This window comes from Lissotriton vulgaris, unplaced genomic scaffold (genome assembly GCF_964263255.1).
Source record: "Lissotriton vulgaris unplaced genomic scaffold, aLisVul1.2 SCAFFOLD_2264, whole genome shotgun sequence".
Classification (NCBI taxonomy): domain Eukaryota; kingdom Metazoa; phylum Chordata; class Amphibia; order Caudata; family Salamandridae; genus Lissotriton; species Lissotriton vulgaris.
In genome coordinates this window covers 369,918-397,347 of record NW_028254859.1, presented here as the reverse complement: position 1 = coordinate 397,347, position 27,430 = coordinate 369,918, and the positions used below count along the sequence as shown (strand labels likewise).

Genomic DNA, 27,430 nt, shown 5'->3' with positions numbered 1-27,430 from the left:
GCCATGTTGAGAATGTTTACAGGATGTTAAAACACTCATCATCTTAACGGAAACATTGTTGGTCCCTCCGCTAACCAGCTTTTTTTTACTAGTATTGAAAAAGGTAGGAGAGTTCTGCCATTTCCTATCTTTCTGGCTGTGTTCAGTGGTTCTGCAAATTTCTTACAGTAACACTGCTGTATGGTGAGAAACTGATTCTACCCAGTGCAGGATGCTGCCAATTGGTCTCTGTGCAGCTCCTTGGTTCATTGCCATGGTCTCTGCCACAAAAGCCCTCTTTGTGTTTTTGAAGATTCATTGCAAGCCCTCATGATGGGACATTCCTTGCAACCTCCAAAGCCACCAGACAAGAATCCCAAGATGAAGCTGACCAAAGGGGACGGCTTCCCTTTTGCAAATCCATTGCCACCTCCTTTCATGAGTAATAAAATGTCAATGGTTTTTTGTCGCAAACCCTATGTTTTTCAAAATTGCAGGTTTGGCGACCACAAAATGCTGTTGTACATCAGGTCCTCGATCTCTCCCATGGACTGAAGTCTGCTTTTCAAGTGGGTTGGTACTCTCGTCTTAGAGGTGCATCTGCTTCCTGTGGACTCTTGATATAGTGGTAATATCTAGTAATTGACCGCAATGCTTACTGGCTTTACTCTCCTACTGTTTAATTTTCTCCTCCAAATTTAGTGGAAGATCTAAACCTTCACAGACTTTAAATCCTGGTTTTAACCAGGAGTAGTTCTGAGAGGACACAGAATTATGTTTTTTAACCCCTCATTAATTTGAATTATTAACGCAGTGAGGGTCTTGATGTATAGTCTAAACACCTCAGAAACAGAGGGCTCCTTCATGCTTGCACCTTTCATTTGACTCTGTGTTTCCTAATCCCAGGATCTCAAAACTCCCTCACTTGAAAATTTTTGAAGTGATTTCTTACCAGTATTGTAAATGCAATTTGGTACCGATGATTTGGCATCTTTTCCTGAAATGAAAATAATGCAGGTTTCAAAATGTGTGCTTCTGTAAGACCTCAAATTAGACAATTGATATGGATTTCAATGCAAACAATTGCTTCCTTTTCCAAAAGGAGCAGTTTTTCAAATTCACTCTTGGAATGAAAAATTATTACATTGATGCCTCTGTTTAAAGTGTTCACAAATAAGGGGCACCCCAATCTTGTCACACTCACTAAAACAGTGGAGTGACCTTCAGATATTTAGCACCTTGTTTGGGATTCAGATTATTTCCTGTAGACACAGACCGCTAACCTAATATTTTGGCGCTATTTCATCATGCTTTTTCCTCCCACATCACTACAATCTATACAGTTATATAAATTATTTTAATATTCAAAAATAGAATTAATTTATATCTAAACATATTCATGTATGTATGGATGCAGAATTTGTATGGTGTAAATGTTGTATAAAGACAGCAGAATACAGTACAGAGTGACAAACAAAGATTCATTCTCTGAGTGATTCGAGGTATAGCTGGGTTCTGAAAGGTGCAGTAGACAATAACTGTGTGATGTAGTGTTCCTTTAAGAGGTGCGTCTTCAGCTCTTTCCTAAGTTAGATCACAGTTCAGGCAGTATTGGGTAGTGTATAGATGGAGAAGGCTTGTTGCTGTGATTATTTTCACTTATTGTTCACCACTCTAATGGTTTCCTGGATGCTGACGTGCCAAAAGCCACTCATGATGGTTAGCTTGTCAGCCAAGTGGCTGGAGGGGCTGGTCACAATGGCTTTGTAGATGATGTAGCTATGAGTGATGATAGTGTGGGCTGACAAGGGAAATCAGTGGCGATCCTTCTGGATCAGAATGATGTGGGTATATTTCTGTAGGCCACTGATGAGGCATGTTGTGGTGAGTAGGATGCCAGTGCAGAATTTGGGAGTATTTTGCAACAGTCCTGAGTATGATGGTTTAGGCAGCAGCCCTGAAGTCACTTTCTTGAAGAAATGGTTTTAATTGATTTAGTAGAGATAGTTGGTATTAGGAAATCGTGGTTTTCTTCATGATGTGCCTTGAGGTCAGTTACCAGGGTAAATCCATGTGACCTGCATTGGATTTATGGGTAAACATTGGGGTTTGAACCCATCCATGTTCATGTTGCTGAGCCAGGTTTGAGCTAGATGTTGCTTGTCATCCTTGTTGAGTAGCAGGGATTAGTTGTTGGCGGGGTTGAGCTTGAGGGGGTTCATGACATTGGGTTTAGATGAGGTGTATACAGTGCTGAAGAAAAAGGATGTCTGGAGTGGGCGAGACTTTCTGGACTTGCTAGTGCTAATGACATGTTGACTGGGATGACAAGAAAGGAGAGCTAGTGTATACACCAAAAATCTATGCAGTTTCCTTATTATCTTGCACAATACACAAAGGCGCCTGCTGCTTGTGGAAGGCAGCGACTCTTCCTTTGTCCAGGTCTTTGTCACAGCCATTGTTCCTGCCAAGCTAACAATTGTTCTGCATTCCCAGTTTAGGAAAAAGCTGCACCATGGAAGACCGGTGGTTTAGCGATGGAACACATCAGTTTGCCAGTAGTCCTGATGTTTGCCTAGGCCAGGCATTCCCATGAGTGAGGTGGGGTATCTTTGGACATACAGGTGCTGAAGGGTCGAATAGTTAGAGGTTTTACAGTGGGTATATTAGCTGACTGTCCACCCCACCAATTCACCTAGTGCTGGGAAGCCAACTCTACTGCTGAGTCTGTTTTTGGGTTTGACCATTTTTTGAAGCCCGATATGGGCCAGTTGCAATGCAAGAGCTTTAAGGGATCACAATTCTGCAGAAAACTATCCGGCAAATGGGCTACCTCCTGCCTGGCATTATATTAAAATGCAAGAGTTGTTGGTCTTCCGGATTGTGAGTCAATACATTTTATGTATAAATGACCACATGTAGGTAAAGTAAAAAAAAACTTACAACATGGCTATTACAAAAAACAATTGCTGTATTGTGGACTGATAGAAAGAAAGAAGAGTTCTCCCAATTAGTTTTAGGTCCAGAGGGGGGAGACAGGAATGAACTAGGCATTCAAATTTGTTATTATTAAGACCTCACAGGGTGTCTCTATGCTCTACCCTATAGGTTAGCTTTCAACTTTCCTCTCACATTTCTATGTCTTTAGAAAGATCTTAAAAGATCCTATACTATAGCAGTCTCTTAAATTTAGATACTTGATAATAGACTGATCTATTAGACTATTGCACTTATAGGATGCTATGTTGTAAAATGTTACATTTAATGTATTTTACTAAGTAATATGCAAACCAACAGAATGAGTATAAATGTTTAAAGATGTTTTCTTTTACTTTCAGAGTGAAAAAAACGTACTGCCCCTTCTTTTTAACTTCTGTATATTGGTCCATTTAATATGTCAGTTTTTTGTCTATTTATCCTGGCCCTGAGGAAGGTGATTCAACCATATACTATCACCGAAACGTACGTAGACCGTACTATCCAAAAAGATCTGGACAATGTACTAAGGACTGGTCAATAATACACAGATCAATGATTAACTGGTGGAACCTCTAATCTCATGTACCAACAGTGAACCACCATATGCACCTTTGGGTTATAATTTCTTTATGTAAAGTCCTGTTTCCATGTTTCTATGTATTTTTTATAGAGAATAGTGCATGTAGATGTATGAAAGGTATGTGTGAGAGTATGTATGTTAGCAAGACACGACACTGTTAGGGGCACACTTTTTCAATTGCACTTTTTTTGAAACCTATAAAATGTATAGTGAATATTTATCAATGTTTGATTGTGTTGTTATGAGATAAAATAAAATGTATACATGTGTAAATATCTAAAAAAGTAAAACTCAAAAAGACAAAAAATATTTACAAGTCTTGGCCTCTGTCTATAGCATCCTTTCTTATGTAAATGTTTTTTTGATAAATTCTTGTGACAAAAGCAATATAGGTCTCATTAGAGGTACCCCTTATAGTTCATTCCTGTATTGTGGACTGATACACATGAGAATGACACAACAACCAATCATATTCGGCGATGGAACTATTGTCCCTCTCTTGCTATGGATGGTATGAGCTTTAAAGAGGCAGCTAAAGCTGTCGTCAGCCAGACTAAAAAAAGAGTACTGAAACACCTTGGCATATAAAAAGGCCATTAAACTCTTAAATGCATTTCCTTTTACTTGGGAGCCAGCAGAGGATGAGTTCCCTCTCTTATTTAGAGTTACAACTGAACTGAAAAGTCAAAGGGGAAAGCCTGTTTTTGATGAGGAAAAGGCAATGCCTTGAGCCAAGTAGCTCCAGCATCGCTCTGATCATGTATTCACTGCTGACGTCAAACTCTTGTCCTAAACTACAACTTAATAATTACACCTAGTGCAAAATAAATACATTGATTTAATTGAAGATACTGCATACATTAATCCCACTTGTTTCTGATTTGACGTAAGTTGTCTCTGAGGTCCTTTTCTCCACAGTTGGGCTGCCATGTTGACTTCAGGGAATGCACACTAGCAAAACAGCGCATAGTTCACATACTACACATGTACAATTGTTCAAGAGTCCACATGTGCCAGCACCAGTAAACCTATGCCTGAAATCACTATTTCATTGAGTGGTGAGGAATTTAATACAGAACACTCAGGTAATACTCACAGACATGATGTTTGGGCGACTGTTTGGCTATAGCGTGGCATTGACTCATTTTATTCAAGTCATAAACCTGAGATATATCAGGCAAGCAAAGCCAACTTTAATTTAAGCATGAAATTGACACTCTGCTCAGGAAAGGGACAAAGGGTGGTGATAAATATGGCTGGGTATGGGTCATCTGGACTTATAACTCCCCCGGTGCCATATGCCATCCTACACCTTCCTCTGGGAGTGTCCAGGTAAACAAAACCTACACACCCAGGCCCAGACAAAGATCATCATTTAAGAATGAATCTATACCGGAGACAGTAAAAGGGGGAAGAGCTGTCTAACCCTGTGGAGAAAACTCATATTGTGATGGCCTTTTCACGAAAACTACAGAAACAGTACAGACAGGTCCGATCAGCAAACTGATCCGGCCTGCAGAATTTAGAAATGACGGCACACTGGCAGCCATTCCTAAAGCATTGGCAGGAGCTGTTGTCACTGTGGTTCCTGTCATTGCTTTTCGCAGTTTGGTGCAGGGCTCTCTCAACATGACGGAGCCTTGCATCAAACTGCTTTCGAAAAGAACATCCCAAAGTGGAATTTTATTTTTCATCTCTCATGGCCAGGAGGGTATTTTATGTTTTTTACTGTCCCTTACTGCCATGGTTTGCCTGGTGGTAACAAACAGTAAATATGTCAGTCCATCCATATTGGTCAGATGGACATATAACCAATTCAGGCCATCGTAGAGCTTGGCTAAGGCGGTAACTGGGTAGTCACTGCCAAAGTCAAACCTATGGTCCGCCTGCATTTAAGTCGGGTGGGCTGACTACTGTGTTGGTGGAGAGGGAATGCCAACACTGTTGCAATGGAGTTCCCGCTCCACCATGGACATCATTTAGGAGTTGCCAGAGGTCGCAACTGCGACCGCTGGCTTGTCACTTTGTCGCATATCTGCATGATGAAATCCGTATGCTGAGCCTCTTGCTGAGCATAGCACAACATGGATTGTCACTCTTAAAGAATCAGAACTTTTGAGATTTGTCCTCATTATTACGTCTTATCCACAGCGCACCCTATTCCATGACACCTACAAGTGTCATGTGTTCCTTAGACTCTGAATTTTCAAACCAGACGATAGTGCAACGATGCAAACCAATTGAGTTTTACAAGAAGAGTACTCTGGATGTTTTGTTTGTCCTTTCGCAACGTTGTTTTGTCCAGATCTGCCCACCATACCGGTTTATATTTTTCTGCCCTGAGGAAGCCTGTGACTAGGCGAAACGCGTTGGCTGTGCTTGTCTGTATTTATTTCAAAATAGGTCACGATTAAAAGACAAACACAAGCAAAGGACCCATTAGTCTTATTGTCTTTTGTTGTTTCATGTACAGTTTTTTTCATGTTTACTCTGCTTTGTTGCCTCTCGCTTGTGTTTAAATATATCTAATGTGAGAACAGTTGGTAGTTGGTCATTCGAAGTGGACAGCTTCCGTTTGAAACATAGTGAGTAGGTGGTGAAGCAACAGGTCCCTTAGCTGCCAGTGTTTTTTCTTGTCCCCAGGCACTGACCTTGCGACCCGAGCCGCTGTTGTCACAAAGGCCGTAAATAAAAGAGGATCCTTTTCCTTTTAGCTCTTCTAAAACAAAAATGCCTGTGTCTGGACTGTATACCATATAAACAGGTGCACCTGGAAACTGCTACAATTTATCAGATCACCTAGCCACCCACTTCCATAGCCCCCTTGGCCCCCATCTTAATCAGGCTTCCCTTGGGTTGTTACATTTGTTATTATGTGCAACATTTGACTGGCCATAGTTCATGGTTTGTGTTTCTGTCACAGCAAGGGACTGTGTGTGTGGAAAACATGATTTAAAAATGTGTTTGAACCATTGCAGCCTTTTATCTTTCTTCTACTAATTAACTGCATAAATTATGATAATTGTTGCATTAACTCATAACACATTTCAAGTCTATGTAAAACTAAAGAGGCAATTGGAGTCAAGTTGCACTTCAAATGCTGGAACTTTGAAACGGATCCAGGCCTCCCAGTCCACAGCACCTGGAGGGTGCAGGGTGTAGCCAAAAGATACAATGCTGTGGGTGAAGGGTGGGCGTACCTGAGACTCAGTAAATAGAGTTGATCATAACCCCAGGGTGGTCTGAGGTGTTCTATGGGGGTAGAGCGATACCAGCTGCTGCTGTCTGTAGCTCAAAGGAGCTAGGGGCCAGGGGCGGCTCTAGGGTCATGGTGGCCCTGGGCAGGGAGCGTAGGTAGGGGGCCCCGGAAGAGGGGGTCCGGGTGGGGGAGAGCGCGGAGGCCAGTAAAGAAGGGGGGGGGGTCAGGGTGTTTAGAAGTGGAACTGAGCCGGAGGCCGCCAAATCCCTGCCAGGGGCCGCCACACAAATATGTATCCATCCTCAGAGGATAAATATATTAAGGATATATATTGGTGTGGTGGCCCCTGGGGTTTGGTGGCCCTGTGCAGGTGCACAGCTTGCACATGCCTAAGGCCGGCCCTGTAGGGGCACAGAAGTGAGGTGATTTAGAGTGGCTGCAGTCAACCATTTATGTAGCTTTTCATCTATGTTTGAGGCAGGGTTGTGGAGGGCAGTATTGGGACAAAAGATTTGTCACAGTCCTGGGAGGCCTGCAGATAGCATGCAGCTTTTTCTGTGCAGATTATGCACAGGAAAGGGGTCTGCTGATTTATCACAGTAAAATGCAGGGATTGTTTCGCATAGGCCTGTAATGGGCTGCATAGAGATTTAACCTAGCATAGCAGCAGTATGCAAAGCTCAGTAAGGAATGTAAATAGTAAAAAGTCTGTTGTGGAGAGTGAACATAGAGAAAGATCCTAGCCTTTGTAACAATCCACCCACAGTGGAACTTGGATTTGTGAGAACAGTACAGAACCTCATTCATGATTCCCTCTGCAACATGGTTGGGGTGAGAAAGGGGTGCAGCGGGCAAGGAATTAAAATGGCATTCCTGCCATCTCTATGTAGTTTGTGTGCTGCTTGTAAAGGTGTACTGCCTGGTTTCTCCGAATGCTTCCCTAACTAAAAGGCGTTTGTATATGTGTCCTCACAGGATTGTCATGGCCATAATCTGGTAGTTTTAATTCATTTCCCTCTTTCACCTTGGAGAATCGTGTACTTCTTCTTCTTTTAGCCTTTACTACCTGGCACCTCTCTCCATTAAAAAATGCATAGGCCTAGCCAAATAATTTCAAGATGGCAGGACACCACGTTTCCAGTCTGGTGCCTTCGTATATCTAATCTAATCTGGTAGAGTCTTGGTTCACTTCAGTTGAGCCAACTGCACTAGCATACCCAAAGGTAAAAAGTTCAGGGCTGGAGACAGTGTTTATAATGACTTTGAGTGACATGGTCATCCTAGAGCCTGCACGTGGCATATGCAGCTACACTTTAATAGTGTGAGGCTGAAATTCAGGCTATGTTTGGTGTGGCTGGTCATATGATGTTTATGCATGGCTAATCAAGAGTCGTGTGGGCATTTGCGACATGCTTGGCATTTGTGTCTGTAATTGCCTATGAGTATGTTGAGCATATGAAGGTTGTATCTGTGTAGATCACCATTATAGATAATGGGGTAACCCAAAAATCGTCACCAGATCTGGGTACAATGCGGGAATGAAACGAATGGTCCTTGACTCATTCAAAGGGAACTCGATTCAAATCTGTATAATCTGTGTTGTGCGTAAAACTCCAACACTGGTATTTAATCCCATGTAGACGCCACTACGCTTATGCAATCAAAAATATATTATAAATGCATACACTGAATTTAGAAGAACAAAAACACTGAAGCGCCAAAGAAGCAAATTTCATCTGCAATATATTTATTCTAAATGTAAGACTCACATCACAATTTTATACATTTGGAAATAGGTTGCTTAAAGTGAAAAGTAAAAAGAATGTGGGATGTGCTCGTGTGGGGCAGGTGAAAGTGAGGATCACAGGTTTAAGAATAAACAATTCAAATAATTCTAACAATAGACTGGTAAAGAAGACAAGCGTCGAGATACCTGTCCATTATAGAACATGTTTATACAATAATGCATTCGAATCAATCATGCACAAATGCATCTTCAGAATGTAGGACAGGGTGACAGGTAGAGCTTTAGAAACTGTTAGAATAATTTTAATTGTTTATTCTTAAACCTGTGATCCTCACTTTTACCTGTCCCACACAAGCACTTCCCAAATTCCCTTTCCTTCTCCCTTTATGCAACCTATTACCAAATGTAAAAAATTGTGATTTGAGTCTAACATTTAGAATAAATATATTGCAGATGAAATTTGCTTCTTTGGCACGTCAGTGTTTTTGTTCTCTTACATTCAGTGTATGTATCGATAATGTATTTTTGATTGCATAAGTGTAGTGGCTTCTACATGGGATTAAATACCAGTGTTGGAGTTTTACACACAACACAGATTATACAGATTTGAATCGAGTTCCCTTTGAATGAGTCATGGACCATTCTTTTCATTCTCGTATCTGTGTAGATGACAGCTTGGCCCCTGGCATGTCAAGACTTTTCTTCTAGCATATCATGGCAGTAAACTAGTTGATATGTAGTTTGTGAACAAGATTAGACAGTAATCAGCTTTAGTAGTGGTTTTGTGTTTTTATTAGTCCTGTACATGTTAGGTTTTCTTCAATAATGTCACTTACAGTGACATATTTTATTTATCATGAGGTCATTCAGGTCAAAAGTCACGTGATGTCTCTTACTGTCTTATGCGTCACAAGTAAGGTCACTTTCACTACCACTGGCATTTTGGTGAATCGACGTCCATGCTCTCCACCAATATCTAAATCGTCCTCTAAGGTTCTCCGCTTGACTGACATCCTGGAGGCTAGACAATGGTCAATACAATTGTGTATTGTTGGGATCCCGCTAAGTGCTTCAAGTACTCGTGAAGCAAGACCAGTGCAATTGTGGAAGAACAAAAGCATAAATAAACCACATAGGTATTGAAGCACCCTAAAGATCACTGATCAGAAAAACTAAATCAAAACCAAAGAGAGGTGCTTAAAAATGTACAAGACGAAGACTCTGAAGTAGATGCCTTCCCGAATCAAGCCAAGCCAATATAATAAGGGTGAAGCAAGACAACTGAGGAATTTACTTATAAACCTATAACAGAGAGAACTAAGGACCTCATTTAAAGCTTGGAGTACAGATTGTACTCTGTCAGGTGGCCCTGAGGCAGTAGCCGTGTTCTGAATTTAGAGACATACAATGGCAGAGCGGACACCTCTATTCATTGGAAGGAACCGCCGTCACTGTGGTTACTGTCAATGAGTTAAATGTTTAGTGGATGTCTCCGTCCGAACATTTGACTTGTTTTTGTTCCTTCAAAAACAAAATTGCAAAATAGAATTTTGTTTTCGAAAAAACAAAGGACCCCCCGCCCCATTCAATGCGATTCTCCCTGTGGGTGATGGTCGTTTAAATGCTTTCACTGTCTCTTACTTCCAGGTTTTTCATGGTAGTAAGGATAGTACAAACTGGTAATTTTATATCCAACTCTAAATCAGGTGGGCAGTCGAATTGCCAGACCTCTGACAGCCCTTACTTTGTCGGGCTGTCGGAGGAGTATGTCAGTGACAGAGTAAGAGTTTCTTGCACACTTAGGGTCATCTAACAGTATATCCGCCATGTTCAGTTAGGCGGAGAGGCTAGTCCATCGCCATTAAAAACAAGTATGCTTCTTAAATTCTAAGTCATCCCCTAACTTAGGTAGATGAAGATGTACTAAACAAAGGCCTTTTTCATCAGGAAATGGAAATGAAAAACATCTTTGAGAAAAAGATTCAGAAGGTTAAAACAACACCGACATTATCAGAAATGTTCTATTAAGGAAGCTAGGCATTTTTTTATTTCCTTGAAAGCACAAAGCCAAGAGGTCCACCTCAAATAGAGGAAATCCATAAATCACAATAACCTCCTCCCTGGAGGGACCTTGGGTCCTGATGCTCATGCATAAATGTGGCCATCCGCTGCCTGCTATTTGGATGATTCAGCCCACCCATTAAAGGGACCACCTCAGAAGATAATTTTAGCACCTGTCTGTTTTGCCCAGCAGTCAGGAATTAGTAGTGGGTAATTCAAAGGCAGTCAGTTGAGGGACATCCCTCATCTGTTGCTCTAAACTGTGGTTCGAGGAATGCAGTGGGCTACATTACCACCCCCCTACGACTTCATATGCTCTAAATGTGTAATGTAGTCAGGTTCTCTTGGAAAGGTCTCTAATGCCCTTGAGCCAAGTTCTCACTATATAAAACAACAAAAAATGCTATCTTGCCTTTGCATGCCTTTTGTAGGTATCTGGAGATGAGGCACTTATCTTCCAAAAAGCAAAAGGCAGAAGCAAGGAGGTGCGGGTTAGTGTTATCTTTTCGGCTCTTGTGTACTTAGACAGTAATCATGGTATCCTGGTTTGGACAAAATGTCCTAAAGTTGGGTAAATCACTTGTTCAGACCTTCTTGTGTCTTAGAAACAGGTTTAATATCAGCATTTAGTATGAAATAAAATCAAGTTTTTGCAAGACAAAGTCTCTACATGAATCCACAGACCAGAGAGTTTCTGGCAATGTGAACAGGTAGGTGGGGCCACACAGAGGTACCACATACATCTATACATATGGGAGCGTCATGTTTTGTGTGATTCTATCGAAGCCTAATGTTGCCAAACTTTAAGATTTAAAGGATTCCGTAAATACGTCTTAGGACAGGTTCTACGTGGTTCATGCAGACAGACCCGTACAAAAATAAATGATGCCACTTTGACATGGATATTTTTCACACATACAGGCACAGGGTGTCACTCAATACCTACCGTTTAAGTATGCACAGTTATTGTAACTGCAGGTCTTTTGTGTACTGTTTAGTACAAATCTGCGGCCTTGCTCTGTGTCTGTGTATTTGGTCACATTGAACACCTCGTTCGCTGGAATCAGCACCACGGACTCACTAGCATCATTGTCAAGGTTCTTCAGCAGAACTCCAAAGCAGGTTCCAATGGTGAAGAAGGAATCTGTCTCTAAGCCCTCTTCCTGTACCTTGTCCAATGAAGATGAAGTAATCTGACCAAACCTCATTGTCTTTTCTGATCCCTTGGGAGGCTCATGCTGTAGATCCACTCCTCTGTAGACCTCCTTAGCCTGAATTTTGCAGTCTTCTCGTAAGAGCTGGAAAGCTCTGGTCAAGTAGAAATGCAAGGATTTGAAATGAAAATTGTTCATGTAATATACCGTAGACCGTCCGCCTTCCCGGACAGCGGTGTTGAAGTCCTTGTAAATACCACCATCTTCAGCCGTGTAGGCCAGCAGTGCAACTCCATACTCGTCCTTGAATCCCTTCGGGAGATCAGGCAGCAAGCCGCTGTTTTTCTTTTCCGCCCATTTTTGTTTTGCACTGTCCCATTGCTTTTTCAGCTTGCTATTTATGGACAGTTCTTTTTCTAACAGTCTGTCTGATGTTATTATGTGCTCCATTTTATCAGCACAGCCTATGTATTGATCATCAAAGGAATTAAGCGCCATGTCGAGCACGGTTCCACTTGCCTGCAGGAAAGAGATTACAGCAAAATCACCATGAAAAGGTAATTGCGAGAGCACAATATATTTAAAATATGTCAAATGTAAGTAAAACATTTGTATTTTGTAAGTATCAGCATGTTAAACGGTTTGATGTTTGACGTTACAACGCATACATTTACATCCCGGTACATTACATTGCGGTTTTTACAACGCAAGTCATTACAACGACTTGCGTTGGAGGGCGCTGGACTTAGTAGTATAATTTACTATTTCAACTCCAGTCTCTGTACAGTAGGGAAGGTGTTGGATAGTAAATTATACTATTCCTTGTCCTAGAGCGCCATCCAGCGCAAGTCGTTGTAACGACTTGCGTTCGACTTGCGTTGTAAAAACCGCGATGTAATGGCATCGCGATGTAATCCCGCATTGTAAACGATGTTCCCTAACCGGTTTCACTGCATTGCCATTGGATTTCGTGGCCCTTTGTACTTTGGGCTCATTTGCACCATTAACCATTACCTCCTCTCCTAATCCTTCCTTTATGAGTAACTAGCAGCCCGTCCCGACGTTGTCCGGGTATGAATTGCTGCCGGCCAGTAGTATATTGTTTTGTAGGATTTCGTTTTGATAGCATTTCTTATCTGTGACAGGCCTGGGAAATGCTCCGATTCACAGTGCACTGCTGATGCACTTAAGAGTGCGCGTTCAGTAGTGTGTGAACTCGAATTTCCCTACTTTATTTTTCCTTGCAATATTATATAGCGCGAACTCGAAAACATGGCATGAGCACAATTTACATTACAGAAGAACACATTCATTTTTGGTAGGCACGGGGAGACCAAGCGATTTGCCTGGAATCACAGGATGTTGAGCTGATGTCGAGATTCGAACGTAGCTCCCCAGCTCTAAAGTTCGCAATTCTAGAACTGGTGGCGGGAGGTGTGTCTAAAAGAGGATGTCAGTGCTGGCCATCAATGAGAGAGACCTGTGCATTTTTCAAATCGGTGGTGAAAAAATACGAGTATGTTGCTGGAGATGTGGGCCGCTGTGCCACCAATGTACTTACCGGGGGAGGGTAAGCACCCATTATTCCGCAACTTTCTTTCCGCATACCATCACTCCGCATACTTTCATTACGAAAGTACCATGACTCCGCAATGCCGTTATAACACATGGCATTACATTTTATATGCTTTTACCACGCATACATTTATAACGAAATTCGTTGTAAATGCATGAATGCTAAAAGCATGTTTTTTTTAAACGTTTGGATAAGGTAAGTATGAGTATAGGAGTATATGTTTTGGGGTACTGAGGTATATGTTTTGGGGTGTTTGGTTATTTTAAGGGTTCAGATATAGTTTTGGGTTATGGGGTACAGGGGTATTTTTAGGGTTCAGGGCTAGGTTTGGGTTTTGGGGTACAGGGGTATTTTAGGGTTCAGGGGTAGGTTTGGGTTTTGGGGTACAGGGGTATTTTAGGGGTTCAGGGCTAGGTTTGGGTTTTTGGGTACAGGGGTATTTTTAGGGTTCAGGGCTAGGTTTGGGTTTTGGGGTACAGGGGCATTTTAGGGTTCAGGGGTAGGTTTGGGTTTTGGGGAACAGGTTTATTTTTATGGTTCAGGGCTAGGTTTGGGTTTTGGGGTACAGGCATATTTTTAGGGTTCAGAGGTAGGTTTGGGTTTTGGGGTACAGGGGTATTTTAAGGGTTCAGGGCTAGGTTTGGGTTTTGGGGTACAGGGGTATTTTTAGGGTTCAGAGGTAGGTTTGGGTTTTGGGGTACATGGGTATTCAGGGCTAGGTTTGGGTTTTGGGGTACAGGGGTATTTTAGGGTTCAGGGGTAGGTTTGGGTTTTGGGGTACAGGGGTATTTTTAGGGTTCAGGGGTAGGTTTGGGTTTTGGGGTACAGGGGTATTTTTAGGGTTCAGGGGTAGGTTTGGGTTTTGAGGTACAGGGGTGTTTATAGGGTTCGGGGCTAGGTTTGGGTTTTGGGTTACAGGGGTATTTTTAGGGTTTAGGGATAGGTTTGGGTTTTGGGGTACAGGGTATATTTATATGGTTAAGATGGGTTAGTGTTTAAGGGTGTTGGGGTATTTTAAGGAGTATGGGTAGGTTATGATTATGGGGTGCAGGAGTATTTAAAGGGAGCAGGGTGGGATTAGCACACGATAAAAGACATGGCGTGAAGGGCGGAACGTACCACACGCCCCCAGCGTTTGTCACGCCCCCAGCATACGCCCACAGCACAATGCAGACACGCCCACAAGGGACTACTTTGCTGGCACGGTTCTTTTACCTTTTAAATGTATATGGTGGGCGTCTGCATAGCCTATGTCCTTCTGCTGCAACTGCCCTTTCCAACGCTGTATTGGGTGTTGTGATTGGTGCTGTACTTTTTGAGTTTACCCGCCTCAAAGGTTTAGGCTGTCTCTTTATATTATTAGTATGGATTGTGTCACACCAGCAGTACATGCTTGCCTAGCCAAGAAACCTTTAATAAAAAAAACTTCCCCAGCTTGGCTCCCTCTTCACCTTTCTCCTCCTAAATCCCGTTAGTTTTGTTTCTGCTCCGGGTCACGTTTGCCTAGCTAAGTAAAAAGACATGCATCTATGTGTGCATGTCTTTTTGTCATGGGGGAAGTTTGCAGTGGCGGCTCCTCCGCTAAGGTGGAGGAGCACCATCCCACTGCATTTCTTGCAGTGGAAAAAGGAAAAATAAAATTATAATAACACTACGTTTTTATCATTTCATTTTCCCTTTGTTATGCAAGTTTACAGGGCAGGGCAGGGCTTGGTGGTCGTCACAGCCAGCAAGGGGAGGAGTTGTGGGCACTCAAGTGCCCATGACTGTTTGGCCGGCCCTCTATGGCCAGTCAAGCAGTCATGCGCACTTGTGTGTTCCCCACTGGGATGTACAGCCAGGTGAGTAACATGCACAATCTCCCTGTCATCATCTGAGCGCCATTTCATAGTTGTGCTTCCTGCTTTAAGCAGGAACAGAAGAGCGGGGCTTCGGTCTGGTTGCAAGGTGAATCACATTTTAATGTATTATTCTATTCCCCCTCTCTGCCCACGCCCGCCCGTGCTACTTGGTGGCAGCAGTCACTGGAAGTTTGTGCCTCCTGTGCTAGTTTTTCTGGCTTCCTTATGCTCACTTTCTGCCTTTTTCTGCTCACTTCTGACCTTTATTTTCCTCCTTCTGCTAGTTTTTTACCTTTAATTTTATTCTTTCTGCTAGTTTCTGTACTCTATTTTGCCTCTTTCTGCTCCTTCTGACCTTTATTTTGCTTCTTCCTGCTTGCTTTGGACCTCTATTTTTCTTCTTTCTGCTAGTTTCTGACATCTATTTTGCCTCTTTCTGCTCGTTTTATTGAGCATGTCCTCGTGCCAGCTCCCCCTGCGATAGTTCTCCTGCCCAGTTTGCCTACAGTCCGGTCCTCTCTGCTACTTTCAGTTTCTGCCTCCTGCGCTTGTTTTCTGATTGTTTTTCTGCCTTCTTTTCTGCTCACTTCTGACCTCTGTTTTGCCTCTTTCTGCTTGTTTCTGACCTCTATTTTGCCTCTTTCTGCTTGTTTCTGACCTCTATTATGCTCGTTTGTGATATTCATTCTTCCTCTTTCTGCTCGTTTCTAACCTTTAGTCTGCCTCTTTCTGCTCATTTCACTCTTTATTTTGCCCTTTTCTGCTCATTTCTTCCCTCTTCCCGTCGGTTCCCTCCTCCTGCCGTTTCTGTCTTCCCACCACCCAGCTCCCCACCCTCACCCCTGACATCGAAAACTCAAGACCTGCCTCTTCGACAGAGACATCGCATTCACAGCACCCACATACCGCTTGAAGTGACAGTGCTGAGCGATATAAAATACTGATTGATTGATTGGTTGATTGATGATTGATTTCTTTAGCGGAACCTAACCAAAATGCAGTGGAGTACTGTACAGGGTCAACTCTTTCCTAAAATGAGGCAGCACTGGCACAGTGCTGATGGCTATGGGGATGCTGTCTGCTGCCTTAGCGTTTCTTTTTCTTTTTTTACGCTTCTCAGTCTCAAGGTGTCCTGCTGTAAGTGTGCCAGGAACCACCAGAGAAGGACAGCCTAACTGTGCGATATTGAGGGGCACTGGTTGCGATGGCTTCGTTAATGATGCAGCTGTTTTTACAAATTGTGTGGGCCAGCAAGTAGAGCCAATGGAGGTCCATCAGGATGGCGGTGATGTAATCATATTTCTTTAGCCCCTTGATGAAATGTGCTGCAGTGTTTAAGATGCATTTATGGGGTGCCAAAGTGGTGTCTGGAAGGTCATGAAGCAGGTCATTGCCACCAGTCAGATGTGAAAGTATGAGGGAATGAACAGCAGTTCTGAATTTGCTTTCTGGAAGAAATGGATTCCCTTTCTTTATAAGTCAACACCCCTACCAGGTTCAGCATTCCAAGCTCCGGCGGGGCACAATCATAGAAGCAGACTGGCTCAGTGTCCTCACCATGGATCAACCAAGCACAATAGACAACCTCGACAAGAACATCAACAACTTCGATAACTGGATCAAGAACTGCATGAATTCCCTCGCACCCATTCAACACCAACAAGCATAGTAGATTAAACAAGCAGGTCAGCTGGGACACAGAACACCTCAGAGACACCAAATGACACTGTAAACAGCTAGAAAGGAAATGGAGAGCCACCCACGATAACAGAATTACTTACAAGGCTGCACTCAGACACTATCACTAGCAAATAAGAGATGCCAAGAAAAAAGCACTAGTAGACCGCATCGAAGGAAGCTCCAACAGCTTCAAGGAGATCATCTCGATCATCAAGGATTTTGCCTCTCCCTCAACCACTGGAAACAACATCGCTGCCTCTCAACAACTCTAAAACAACCTATCCAACTTCTGACACGACACAGCAACTTTGCACACCAACCCAACCTCAGAGAACTTATCGCCAACCTACCCACCACCAACCATGACAGCCACCTAACTGAATGGACACCCCTCACCAGAAACAACACAGCGGCAATCATGCGGACCATGCACACAGGGGCCCCAATGGCACCATGCCCCCAGGTCTATAACCTGGGAACATCACCCACCAGCACAAACCTGACTCAAATCATCAACACCTCCGTCAGGTCCGCCACTTTCCTGGATGAATGGAAACTGACAGAAATCAATGTCCTCCTCAAGAAGCCCACAGCCGACCCAAATCAGCCGAGCAACGTCCAACCCGTCTTCCTGCTCCCCTTTTCAGCCAAAGTGATTGAGAAAGCCATCAACCAGCATCTCACAACTCACCCCGAACTCCACCATCCTCTAGACAACACTCAATTAATTAGGATTCAGAAAGAACCACAGCAGTGAAACTGTACTCATTGCGGCCACCTACGACATTCGAATCATCCTAGACTGAGGATAAACAGCACCCCTCATGCTCATCAACCTCTCCACGGCCTTCAACACTGTCTTCCACAACACCCTCAACAGAAGTCTCCACAAGCTTAGCAAAAAGGATCTGCTCTCAAATGGATCTGTTCCTTCCTCATGCTGCCACATTTCACATCAGAGACCAAGAAACTGATACGAGGTGTCCCACAGAGATCTCCCTCAGTCCCACCCTTTTCAACAGACACATGTCACTGTTCGCCAGCATTATTTTGATCACAAGACATCATTGTCATCTCCTACACCGATGACACCCAACTCAACCTCTTCCTGACGGACAAGACAATCAGCACCAGAACCAACTTCACCAACTGCATGACCATGACAGCAGAATGGATGAGAACCAACTGCCTGAAGCTGAACTCTGACAAGACAGAAGTACTTGTCTTGGGCAACAATACCTCCCCACGGGACTCCACCTCGTGGACTGGGAGTTGGAACAAAACCCACAGACCACACAAGAAATCTAGGGATCATCTTAGATGACAAGCTCAACATGACAGCACAAGTCAACACAGTGTATACCTCCTTCTTCCACATCCTACGCATGCTGCGAAAGATATTCGAATGGTTGCCTCAGAACACCAGATGAACAGTCAGGCAAGCACTTATCACCAGCAGGCTGAACTACAACAAGACTCTCAATGCCAGAATATCCAAACAACTCTTGCTCCAACTCCCGACCGTCCACAACACCACAGCAAGAGTCATACTCGACCTCCCACACAGCACTCGCATCACGCCTCACTCACATCACACTGCATCCCAGGAAGCTACACTGGCTCCCCATTCACAAGAGCAGCCAATTCAAAATTCTCACCCCAGGATGACGACCCATTGATGTGCTTCACATTGCATAGTTAGTGCAGAGGACATCAACGAGCTGTCCGCCGCACCGAAGGCGTTAAACATAATTAGGAAACAGAACAGGTCAAAAGGCTAAAGCTACCTGCCTAGATAAAGTCTTAATTGATGCCTGTATGGAGTACACTGTCTTGAAACTTCACAAACCTCTGTGAAATGTGGTGGGTGAGGTAAAGGATTTGGTAGTGTTTTTCATCTGCCTGTTCTGTTAATAAAAGCTCTGAGTCACGGTGGTTCATACAAAGCCATTGAAAAGCTGACTGTGCATCCATCATTGGTGACAGACGCTCATACCAAACCTTTAAAAGTTTTACATTTTTTAAACTCCCAAAACGGGATCTTGTTTTAGAAAAATGTAAAGCTAATGGCCCCCCACACCATGAGAGTGTTTTCCCCCATAGTGTGGGTGGGGTCAATTTTTTTTTACTGTCTTTGGCAAAAAAAAGCATCCAACCATTTTCTTTAAATTGGGTGGACGGTCAGATGGCTTTCCTTAGATAGGCTGTAATCTGTCGGGCTGTTGGTGGAGTATGTCTGCGACAGAGCCGGTGTAGGCTCTATCGTCAACATACCGTTACCGTCAATCTGCCCAGCTATAAATCGGGCAGTCAAACCGAGTTCTGGCAGAGAGGGTACATCACTGCTGTTGCAATGTAATACCCTCTACGGCACCCTCTAAATCGGGCCCCTTTACAAGACATATAAAAAAAAATTTGACATGTTACTCAATCATTAGCAGAAAACTTGGACGAAAAGGGGAAAGCCATTTCACATTTATTCCTCGCCACCGAAAGGGGAGCCATGCTGAGTGTACCCAAAAAAAAATGATATGGTATACTGGGATGCTGAGTTTGATAAAGATCCCTAAACTTAATACCTCAAGTATCTATTGTTGGAATGGCCTGCCACTAAATCAGCACAGATAAAAGTCCGTGATACCTGGGATTTCTGAAGTCCAGCTCCTGTATTGCTCACTCAGGACTGCATATATTCATCAGAATCGATGACAAGTTTGCTACGAACTGTGAGGCAAGTATAAACGCCTATGTCTGCGTTCCCCGTCAACGCAACACACAAAAAGTGCTATTCAGCTTGTTTCGTCAAAGACTGCTGTACAAGATGTGCTCTACTTCAAGAATGCTGTTAACAGTATCAGTATTTTTTTAAACATATTTTATTAATTTTAAGTGCATGATACACATATACAGCACATCATATGAATGTTCCTGCAATTACATCTCTAGTTGTACATTCGTAATTATCATTGCGCATTTTGTACACATTCTATAATCCCCACATGGTTCTTGACACTTGGAACACAACAACTGAAATAACCCCACTCCCTCCTCATGCACCTTGTGGACTTGTCGATAGCTTGTATAAAAAACACAACATATTCAAGCACAGTTTGGTCTAACAGCAAGCTCCTTGCATAAGAAATATCCCTTATATGTATCAATATCACATCTTGGACACACCTTACATATTCTTCTGTGCATAATCGTAGGACCTAGTAGCATCCAGGTACCTGCTATTTCTCCTTTACAACTCTTTTGTAATAAAATCTTCCAGAATCGTGTTCCATTCTAAGGATACAGGCTTTTTGCACAACCCTCTATGTTCTACCCTCTTAAGCACCGCACTCCCTGCCTTGCCCCACCTCACCTCCTCGCTATGCTGCCATTATTGGCTTTCCAGCGTAACAGTATCAGTATAATAGCCTTTCTGGCACCAGCATCTGTTTTCCACGTTGCTAATGTTACAAAGTGACAACTCTGCTAAAAGCCTATTAGGCATACATAGCACAAAACACACAAACAAAATTGAAAATCCAACAAAATAGTTTATCAAGTTAGTTTATCAAGGCTTTCAGACACAAATGTGTGTCCTTTCGTGCCACTGCCTCTGCTACAAATTTGGGCCAACCATGAACTTAAAGCAGAGTATTTCATTTCCAATCAGACCAGGTTTCACACACACTAAAACCCCAAATACCTTCATCAGACATCTCACTGGTGTGTTCTCCACAAGAAGAGCCAGGCCAGTGCTTGCAGACTCAATCCAGAACCGCCTAAGCGCCCAAGTTTTCTCTGTGCAAAGCAGTGACTCTAAAGATAGAGCAATATTTATTGTGTGAATTCCAAAATGGCTAACTAGATTGTCAAGTTTCACAAAGGTTCAGAGGTCACAATATTTACCTGAGAGATTCCCGGGTAGATGAGCGCAGAGACACAGGCACAAAAAATCACCCAAGGCATCATTAAATGGATCAGTTGTTGCTGTTACCTGAAGACAAAAATAAAACAATCAAAACATTATATGTAAATATGAGGAGCTGTTGCATCAGAAAACCCGGGGGCATATTATCAAGGGAAATATCGCCACTTTTGCGGCACTTTTTGTCGAAAAAGCGGTGATATTTTAATCGCCCTATTAACAAGCCTGCGCTAACAGGCGTTAACGCAGGATAACAGGCGTTAGCTGTCGGTTTTTTCCACTTTGCATTTCAGCGATATATATTGCTAATGACATGCAAAGTAGGCATTCCTGACTAACATGTCAAAGAAACACTCGCAGACACAACTTCGCTCTATTATCAACGCGGCCCTAGAACCACGAAGCGATTAAAAAAAGCTGCACTAACCGCGATTATCGCCGGTAATCAACGTCTGCAAAAATCCTTACTTGCCTATCTATATCATGGGAGGTGGATTGTACGGCTAAGTCCACAGCTCCCTATCAATAAGGATTCCCCTATCGCTGCAGGTTTATCGCTGGATTCCCAGCGATAATTCCGCATTTCACCGCTATCGCTGGATTTTTAATTGCCTTGCAGATATGTGTTGATAATAACGCGATATCTCTGCGATTAAATCCAGCGATAGCCGGCGTTGGCCAAAATCGTGCAAAGCAGGAAATGCAATATTTATCGTGTTTCCTTGATAATATGCCCCCGGTCTTTTATTTCAACTACTTCAGGCACACTCTGGGGCATATTATATCATATCTGGGAGATGAGCGCAGAGGCACAGGCACATAAAATCACCCAAGGCATCATTAAATGGATCAGTTGTTGCTGTTACCTGAAGACAAAACAATCAAAACATTATATATGTAAATATGAGGAGCTGTTGCCTCTGAAAACCTGGTCTTTTATTTCAACTACTTCTGGCACACACTGATTTTTTTCATGACGTTATTAACTGGGCAAACATAGCCCTTTTTCCAAGGCTGTAAGTTGCATTACCTGTGGCAGATGCTGCAGGAAAAAAGTGAACAGGTGCTGCAGGGAACTAAAGTGCAAAGGAACTCTGATAGAAGCTGTAGAACTGATAGACAGCACTCAGCACAGCTTTGGTTAGGGAAACCACACACCATCCAATTAGAGAGTTCACTTCACCAACAGATTATCACAACATTCTTCATTACTGGTGACCTATGCACACTAGGGGTAGGAAGATACCACCTTGGCAGACTCAACTGCTAATCTGGAGTTCTTAATAGATGGTCTTAGAAAAGTGCGGAGATCCAGACGTCTTCCTATAAAAGGATTTATAATACAGTTTATCAGGTATGAGAGCCTTATGCCTCATGATTATACATGGACTGAGTGCTTATTAGACAGGGATTATGACAGACCTGATAAAGGCCACAGACCGTATTTGGCAAGTTGGCAAGGCTGAAACATGTTGGCTATATTAGTAGAATGGATGAATCATTGTATTTCATCTAACATCCACACATAACATGTTTTTAATTATATATAGGGCACCCAATTATTAACAGGGAAATATCTGGGATATGCTCCCTGATATTTCCCTGTTCCTACCCAGGATCATTTATTAAGAAGTCCTGATTAACAGTTGAGTCCACCATGGTGGTATCCACCTGCCTTAGATAAGTCGCCAATGTTGAAGCATGCCACGATAATCTGTGGGTGTGGGACCTATCAAATTTCCCTGTATACCTGCACTTCTGGGAGGGTACGCAGAATGACATGCCCCACCCCATATGGCGGAAAGTCAATAGCTCCAATAGCACATAAGGTCTTGCCCCAGGTCCAGCCACACCCCAAGCATGGAAGCCCATTGACTCATGTCTCATTGTCTGATCTTTGCCAAGGTTTTTTGCATCAGTGCTATACTTCTTGTGGACCTACCACAAACTATCCAGCGACTCCTGATATGGCATTGATGTTGCCAGATTTAGATTTAGAGCCGCAACCTAAAAAGACCCATGGGAGGCAAGTAATCTATGCAGTCAATCTTTTTAAACAGAAGTCTGGTGGTTGTAGTTTTTTTTCTTTTTTTGCATTACAAATGCATATCCATGAATACCAATACCCAAAGTAAAAACAACCAAGGTCAGGCCGCACACACTAGACACGGATCTCTGCATAACTGAGTAACAAATGCCAAAATCCAATGAATCTGATGGAATTTGTACGGTTCTCCAGAAACGTAGCTGAGGATATACAATTGTGCAAAACTAGTGTAATTTCCTTTCACACAAATATGCAGGATTTTGGAAAACCCAAGGCGAAATAAACTGAGATGCAAACCTGGCAGAGCACCATATTTTAGAAGAAAATGTGCCCCTGCTTCCATTTTGGATACTAAGATGCATTTTGTGTTATGAAAATGGAGCAAAAAAACAAGTGGCGCAAGCAACAGCCACTTGCGTTTTGTTTGTTTGAGTTGTTCCCATAGTCCCACAGTAAGAGTTTTGACCAAACAGTACAAGGACTAATTTTGGGAATTTTGCATAGAAAGCATAATGCAAAAGGGCAGAGGTTAGACAAGATTACTCGTGCGCAGCACCACTGTGCCTCGATAAATGAAGCCTTGTACAGAGAACTGGGGAGACATAGCAGCTAGTTCAGGTGCACCCACCAGCTAGGATCCACTGCGTTGCAGTGCCACTACATTGTGGTGAACACTGCAGAGGATTCCAATACATCAAATAAGGTAAATCCAATAGCATCTAATTTAATTTTGAAATAATGAAAAGTAGCCCACACTACATCAAGGCAGTAAGCACAGGTGGAGCAATAGATGTGTAATTTGGAAGAGTGCACCACCCAATGATCCGCGCTCTCTCTAATTCTCTCTCTCGCTCTAATTCTCTCTCTCTCTCTAACTCGTGCCTGGGCTCTTTCACTCTCTCCACTTCAACATTAGTCTCTCTGTCTCTCTCTACTTCTTTGCCTCTCCCTCATTCTCTCTCGTTCACTCTCTACCTTTCCCATTCTCTATATCCTTGTTCTCCCCACCCCCCATTTGTGTGCTCTTTATCTGTTGCTTGGTGGTGTTTCCCTTGTCTCTTTTCCCCCTTGAGGTCTGTCTCACCCTCCGATGCTTTGCTGTCTTGATTTACAATACTTTTTCTCCTCACGCATTTCTCTCTCTATCTCTCTCTCTCTTCCTATGTCAAATTGGCATTTTCACTGCAATCTCACCACAGTTCACCTCTCTCTCTGCAGTACCAGACCACAAGTTAGGGACATATTATCAAGAAACAGAGTTAACATTATCGCCGCTTTGGCGGCAGAAAACTGCTGCTAAAGCGGCGATAATGGGCTTGATAATACGCCCTTGTGAATTCCCATAGAAGCCCATGTTGGTGTGAACATGGGCTTCTATGGGAATTCTCTACGGCGTATTATCAAAGCCCATTATCGCCGCTTTAGCAGCAGTTTTCTGCCGCTAAAGCGGCGATAATGTTAGCGCCTTGCTTGATATGTAAATGTAAATGTAAATGTAAATGTATTGGCATTTATATAGCGCACTACTTACCCGTAGGGTCCCAAGGCGCTTCGACCGCTGCGAAACCCTTCCTGGCTTCCCTGAGAGATGGTCCCTTAATGGGTATCTCCAGGGTGAGACCAGGCATCCCCGGCGGTCTGGTGGGGCCGTTAGTGAAGATGAGGCAAGCTAATGCCCAGAGTTGCCGAGTGTGATCGCTGATCAGAGTGGGCACCGAGGCGAGAGAATTATCGAGTCCGCTGACCCTGGTCCAGAAACCTGCCGCGCCGGGAATCGAACCCTGGTCCCGGGCCGTCCTCTGCTCTCGGGTCTGCCGCCTCTAACCAGTGAGCCACACTACTTCACTATTATGCCCCTTAGTGCTTTAATGCCCATCCCCCTCTCTCGCGTTATTGACCACCCATCCATCCATTGATCCATCTGTCTCCGCTCTCTCAATCTCTTCCTGTTCAGAGTGACACTGAATTCTCTATGGGGCATATTAGCAAGAACCTCGTTAAAATTATTGCTGTTTTAGCGGCAGGAAACTGCAGCTAAAACGGTGATAATGGGCTTGCTAATATGCGTTATAGAATATCAATAGGAGCCCAGGTTAGATGTGCAGGACATCTAACCTGGGCTTCTATTGGAATTCTATAACGCATATTAGCAAGCCCATTATCGCCGTTTTAGCTGCAGTTTCCTGCCGCTAAAACGGCGATAATTTTAACGAGGTTCTTGCTAATATGCCCCTATATCTTTTAGTCTGCCTGCCTATCACTGTTAAGCTGTAGTGCTTTTTTAGATACCACATGAAAGCACTTACCTATGTACTACAACATGCCATATCCACTTCTATAGCACTATAAGACCCACATGTACACTCTGTAATAACTCATAGAGTCGAATAACAGAGCAGACTGAAAAGGTAATAGAATCTACGGACTGTGCAAACACTGCAGGCAACAGCCAATGTGTCCGCTCAGGCTAAAGGAGGCTACTCAAGAAATTGGGCAGCCGTGAATCCCAACACGCTCACTTGTTTTTCCAGTAATGTGTCTTGTTTTTATAATGCTCCTTACCTGCTAGGTCAGTTTGTAGATTTCTGAAGTCCACCGAGCTTCTCCTTGTCTGTTTCTTTGCTCCTTGCCAGTTCAGGCTTTTTATTCTCGTGACTGTCTTGTGAACCCCACCCCACACTCCATCCAACCCCCACTATTGAAAGTGAAAGTGCTTCTTTTATGTTTCTGCAAACCAAAGGTTTTCAGGAACTAATTTGATTGCAGGATTTGGCTAGATTCCAACTGGAGCCCTAAAAGCATCTTCTTTCCTTTGTTCTAAAGCAGGCGTCGGCCCTGGTCTTCAGCAACGCCCTAAAGACTCCACTCTCCAAGCAACACATCATTCACATGATACTTTCCGATGATTGACCAAAGCTCATAATCCCTTTTTTCTGCCTGAACCCTCTACCTTGACTTGTATCAGTGGCAGCTCTTCCACTGTCCACTGTGAGCCGCCAAAAGACACCACATGTATAATTTAAAAATACCAATTTAGTTTAGCTGTTTTTCTTTAGAAGCTTTCCCCCGGCTGTGGAGCAGCGTTACTCTGGATACCTATGGCAGACGTGGGTCAATCCTGTGTCAAGTGCGCATGGCGAGTTGGACAGGTCTCTCGAACCCAGACTATATTACGGAGCCAAGGGAGACACAAGACAGCCCCCCAGTCTCCCTTGGAGCACTTTGTTCAAAGGCCCCTACCCATCCTTGCATTGCTCTCTGCTTAAATTTGAATAGAAGGAAGGAAAGTTCACACTACTTTGTAGAAAGACTTCTCTGCATCTAGCACCATAATCATTGTGGGAGAGGGCAATCATTTTGCTTTTTTTTAAAACATGTCTGCCCTACTGAGACCATGTCTGTGCGGGGTGAATTAACATTGCCGCACCTTCTCAAGTCTTGTGAGGATGTTAGCATATATTTTACAGTCTATGTTAGAGATCTATAATCCTTAGTTTCTAGGGGGTCATTGTCTTACTTATGGACCAACACAATGGTAGCCTCCAATGCTATACCACCAATTGTTCTGAATCTAGCATAATATGTGAATAGTTATTCCATGTGGCTAAATATTGTGTCTGGTAACTTTTAAAATAACTCAATGGCAACCCATACAGGCCTCGTGCCTTGCCATATTTTAGTGAGTTGATGCCCTAGTGAATTCTGGTTTGCTAGCTTGTTTATTAAGCTCCTCTTTCTGGCTTGTTCAAGGTTATAATGTGCCTACGATCCTATGGACCAAAATGTTTCAAGCCATGTCCCTGTTGGCTCTTCTTCAGAACCATGGGAACCTAGTTCTTTGGTACCACTCATGTATGATCTTCACTGGAAACACGCTACTTGCATGCCATGCCACATTGTGAACATACAGACTTTTACCACCAATTTGGTGTTTTTTAACTGCCTCTCTGTTAATCCAAACCGATCGACGAGCACATATCGGTTCATTCAATCTGAAAGCCGATCTCTTTCTTTCCTACAGAGTGTGACTACATGCCACCCTCTCCCTGGAGGAACCATGATGCGAGATTAAAGCATCTAATATGTATGTGGATTCTTCCTATGTTCATGTATATGTATTATAATATGTGTGTCCCTACTACTATGTTGAGTATGTGTCACAGCGACATATCCTGCAACAAATGAACAATGGTTGAGGTTTCAAGTTCAGTAGAACTACACTACAAGTGCTCACCTATATTATAAGGGTTTTGTGTTACTTGCACGTTTGTTCTGGTAACCGTGTTCAATGAATATATAAAAAATTACATACAGCCAAAGACAGATACACCTAACTCTCCTTTTATATCTCCACAGAGAGGCTATTAAAGACCACCACTAAAGGTGGTAAACGTATGTATGTTAACAATGTGGCATGTTCCCATGGTCCTGAAGAAGATCCAATAGAGGCACGGCTCAAAACATGTTGACGCGCAGGCACATTATTATCTCGATTGTCTAAAAATCCCCCTAGTTTATAATCATACCGACTAGAGGCAGGAATAAAATAGATATCCCTACTAGCCAGGTATTTTTAGAGCACACCATATCATAGTACTATTTTCCACTCCCCCACTTATAAGATCTTCTTTACCATCATATAAAGACCAACAAGTGCTCCCACGTTGT

General features: G+C 43.1%; 1 protein-coding gene across 1 annotated transcript; it reads right to left on the bottom strand.

Annotated features, from left to right (window-relative positions):
* Window positions 1-931: 931 nt before the first annotated feature.
* Window positions 932-25,408, bottom strand: LOC147659389 (ecto-ADP-ribosyltransferase 5-like; the record flags this gene model as incomplete). The annotated part of the gene is made up of 4 exons (XM_086951779.1): window positions 25,325-25,408; window positions 20,697-20,784; window positions 11,492-12,218; window positions 932-976 (listed from the first exon to the last, which is right to left on the bottom strand). Coding segments are annotated over exons 2-4 (835 nt in total), but the record flags the coding sequence as incomplete, so codon positions are not given.
* Between the last annotated feature and the right edge of the window lie 2,022 nt (window positions 25,409-27,430).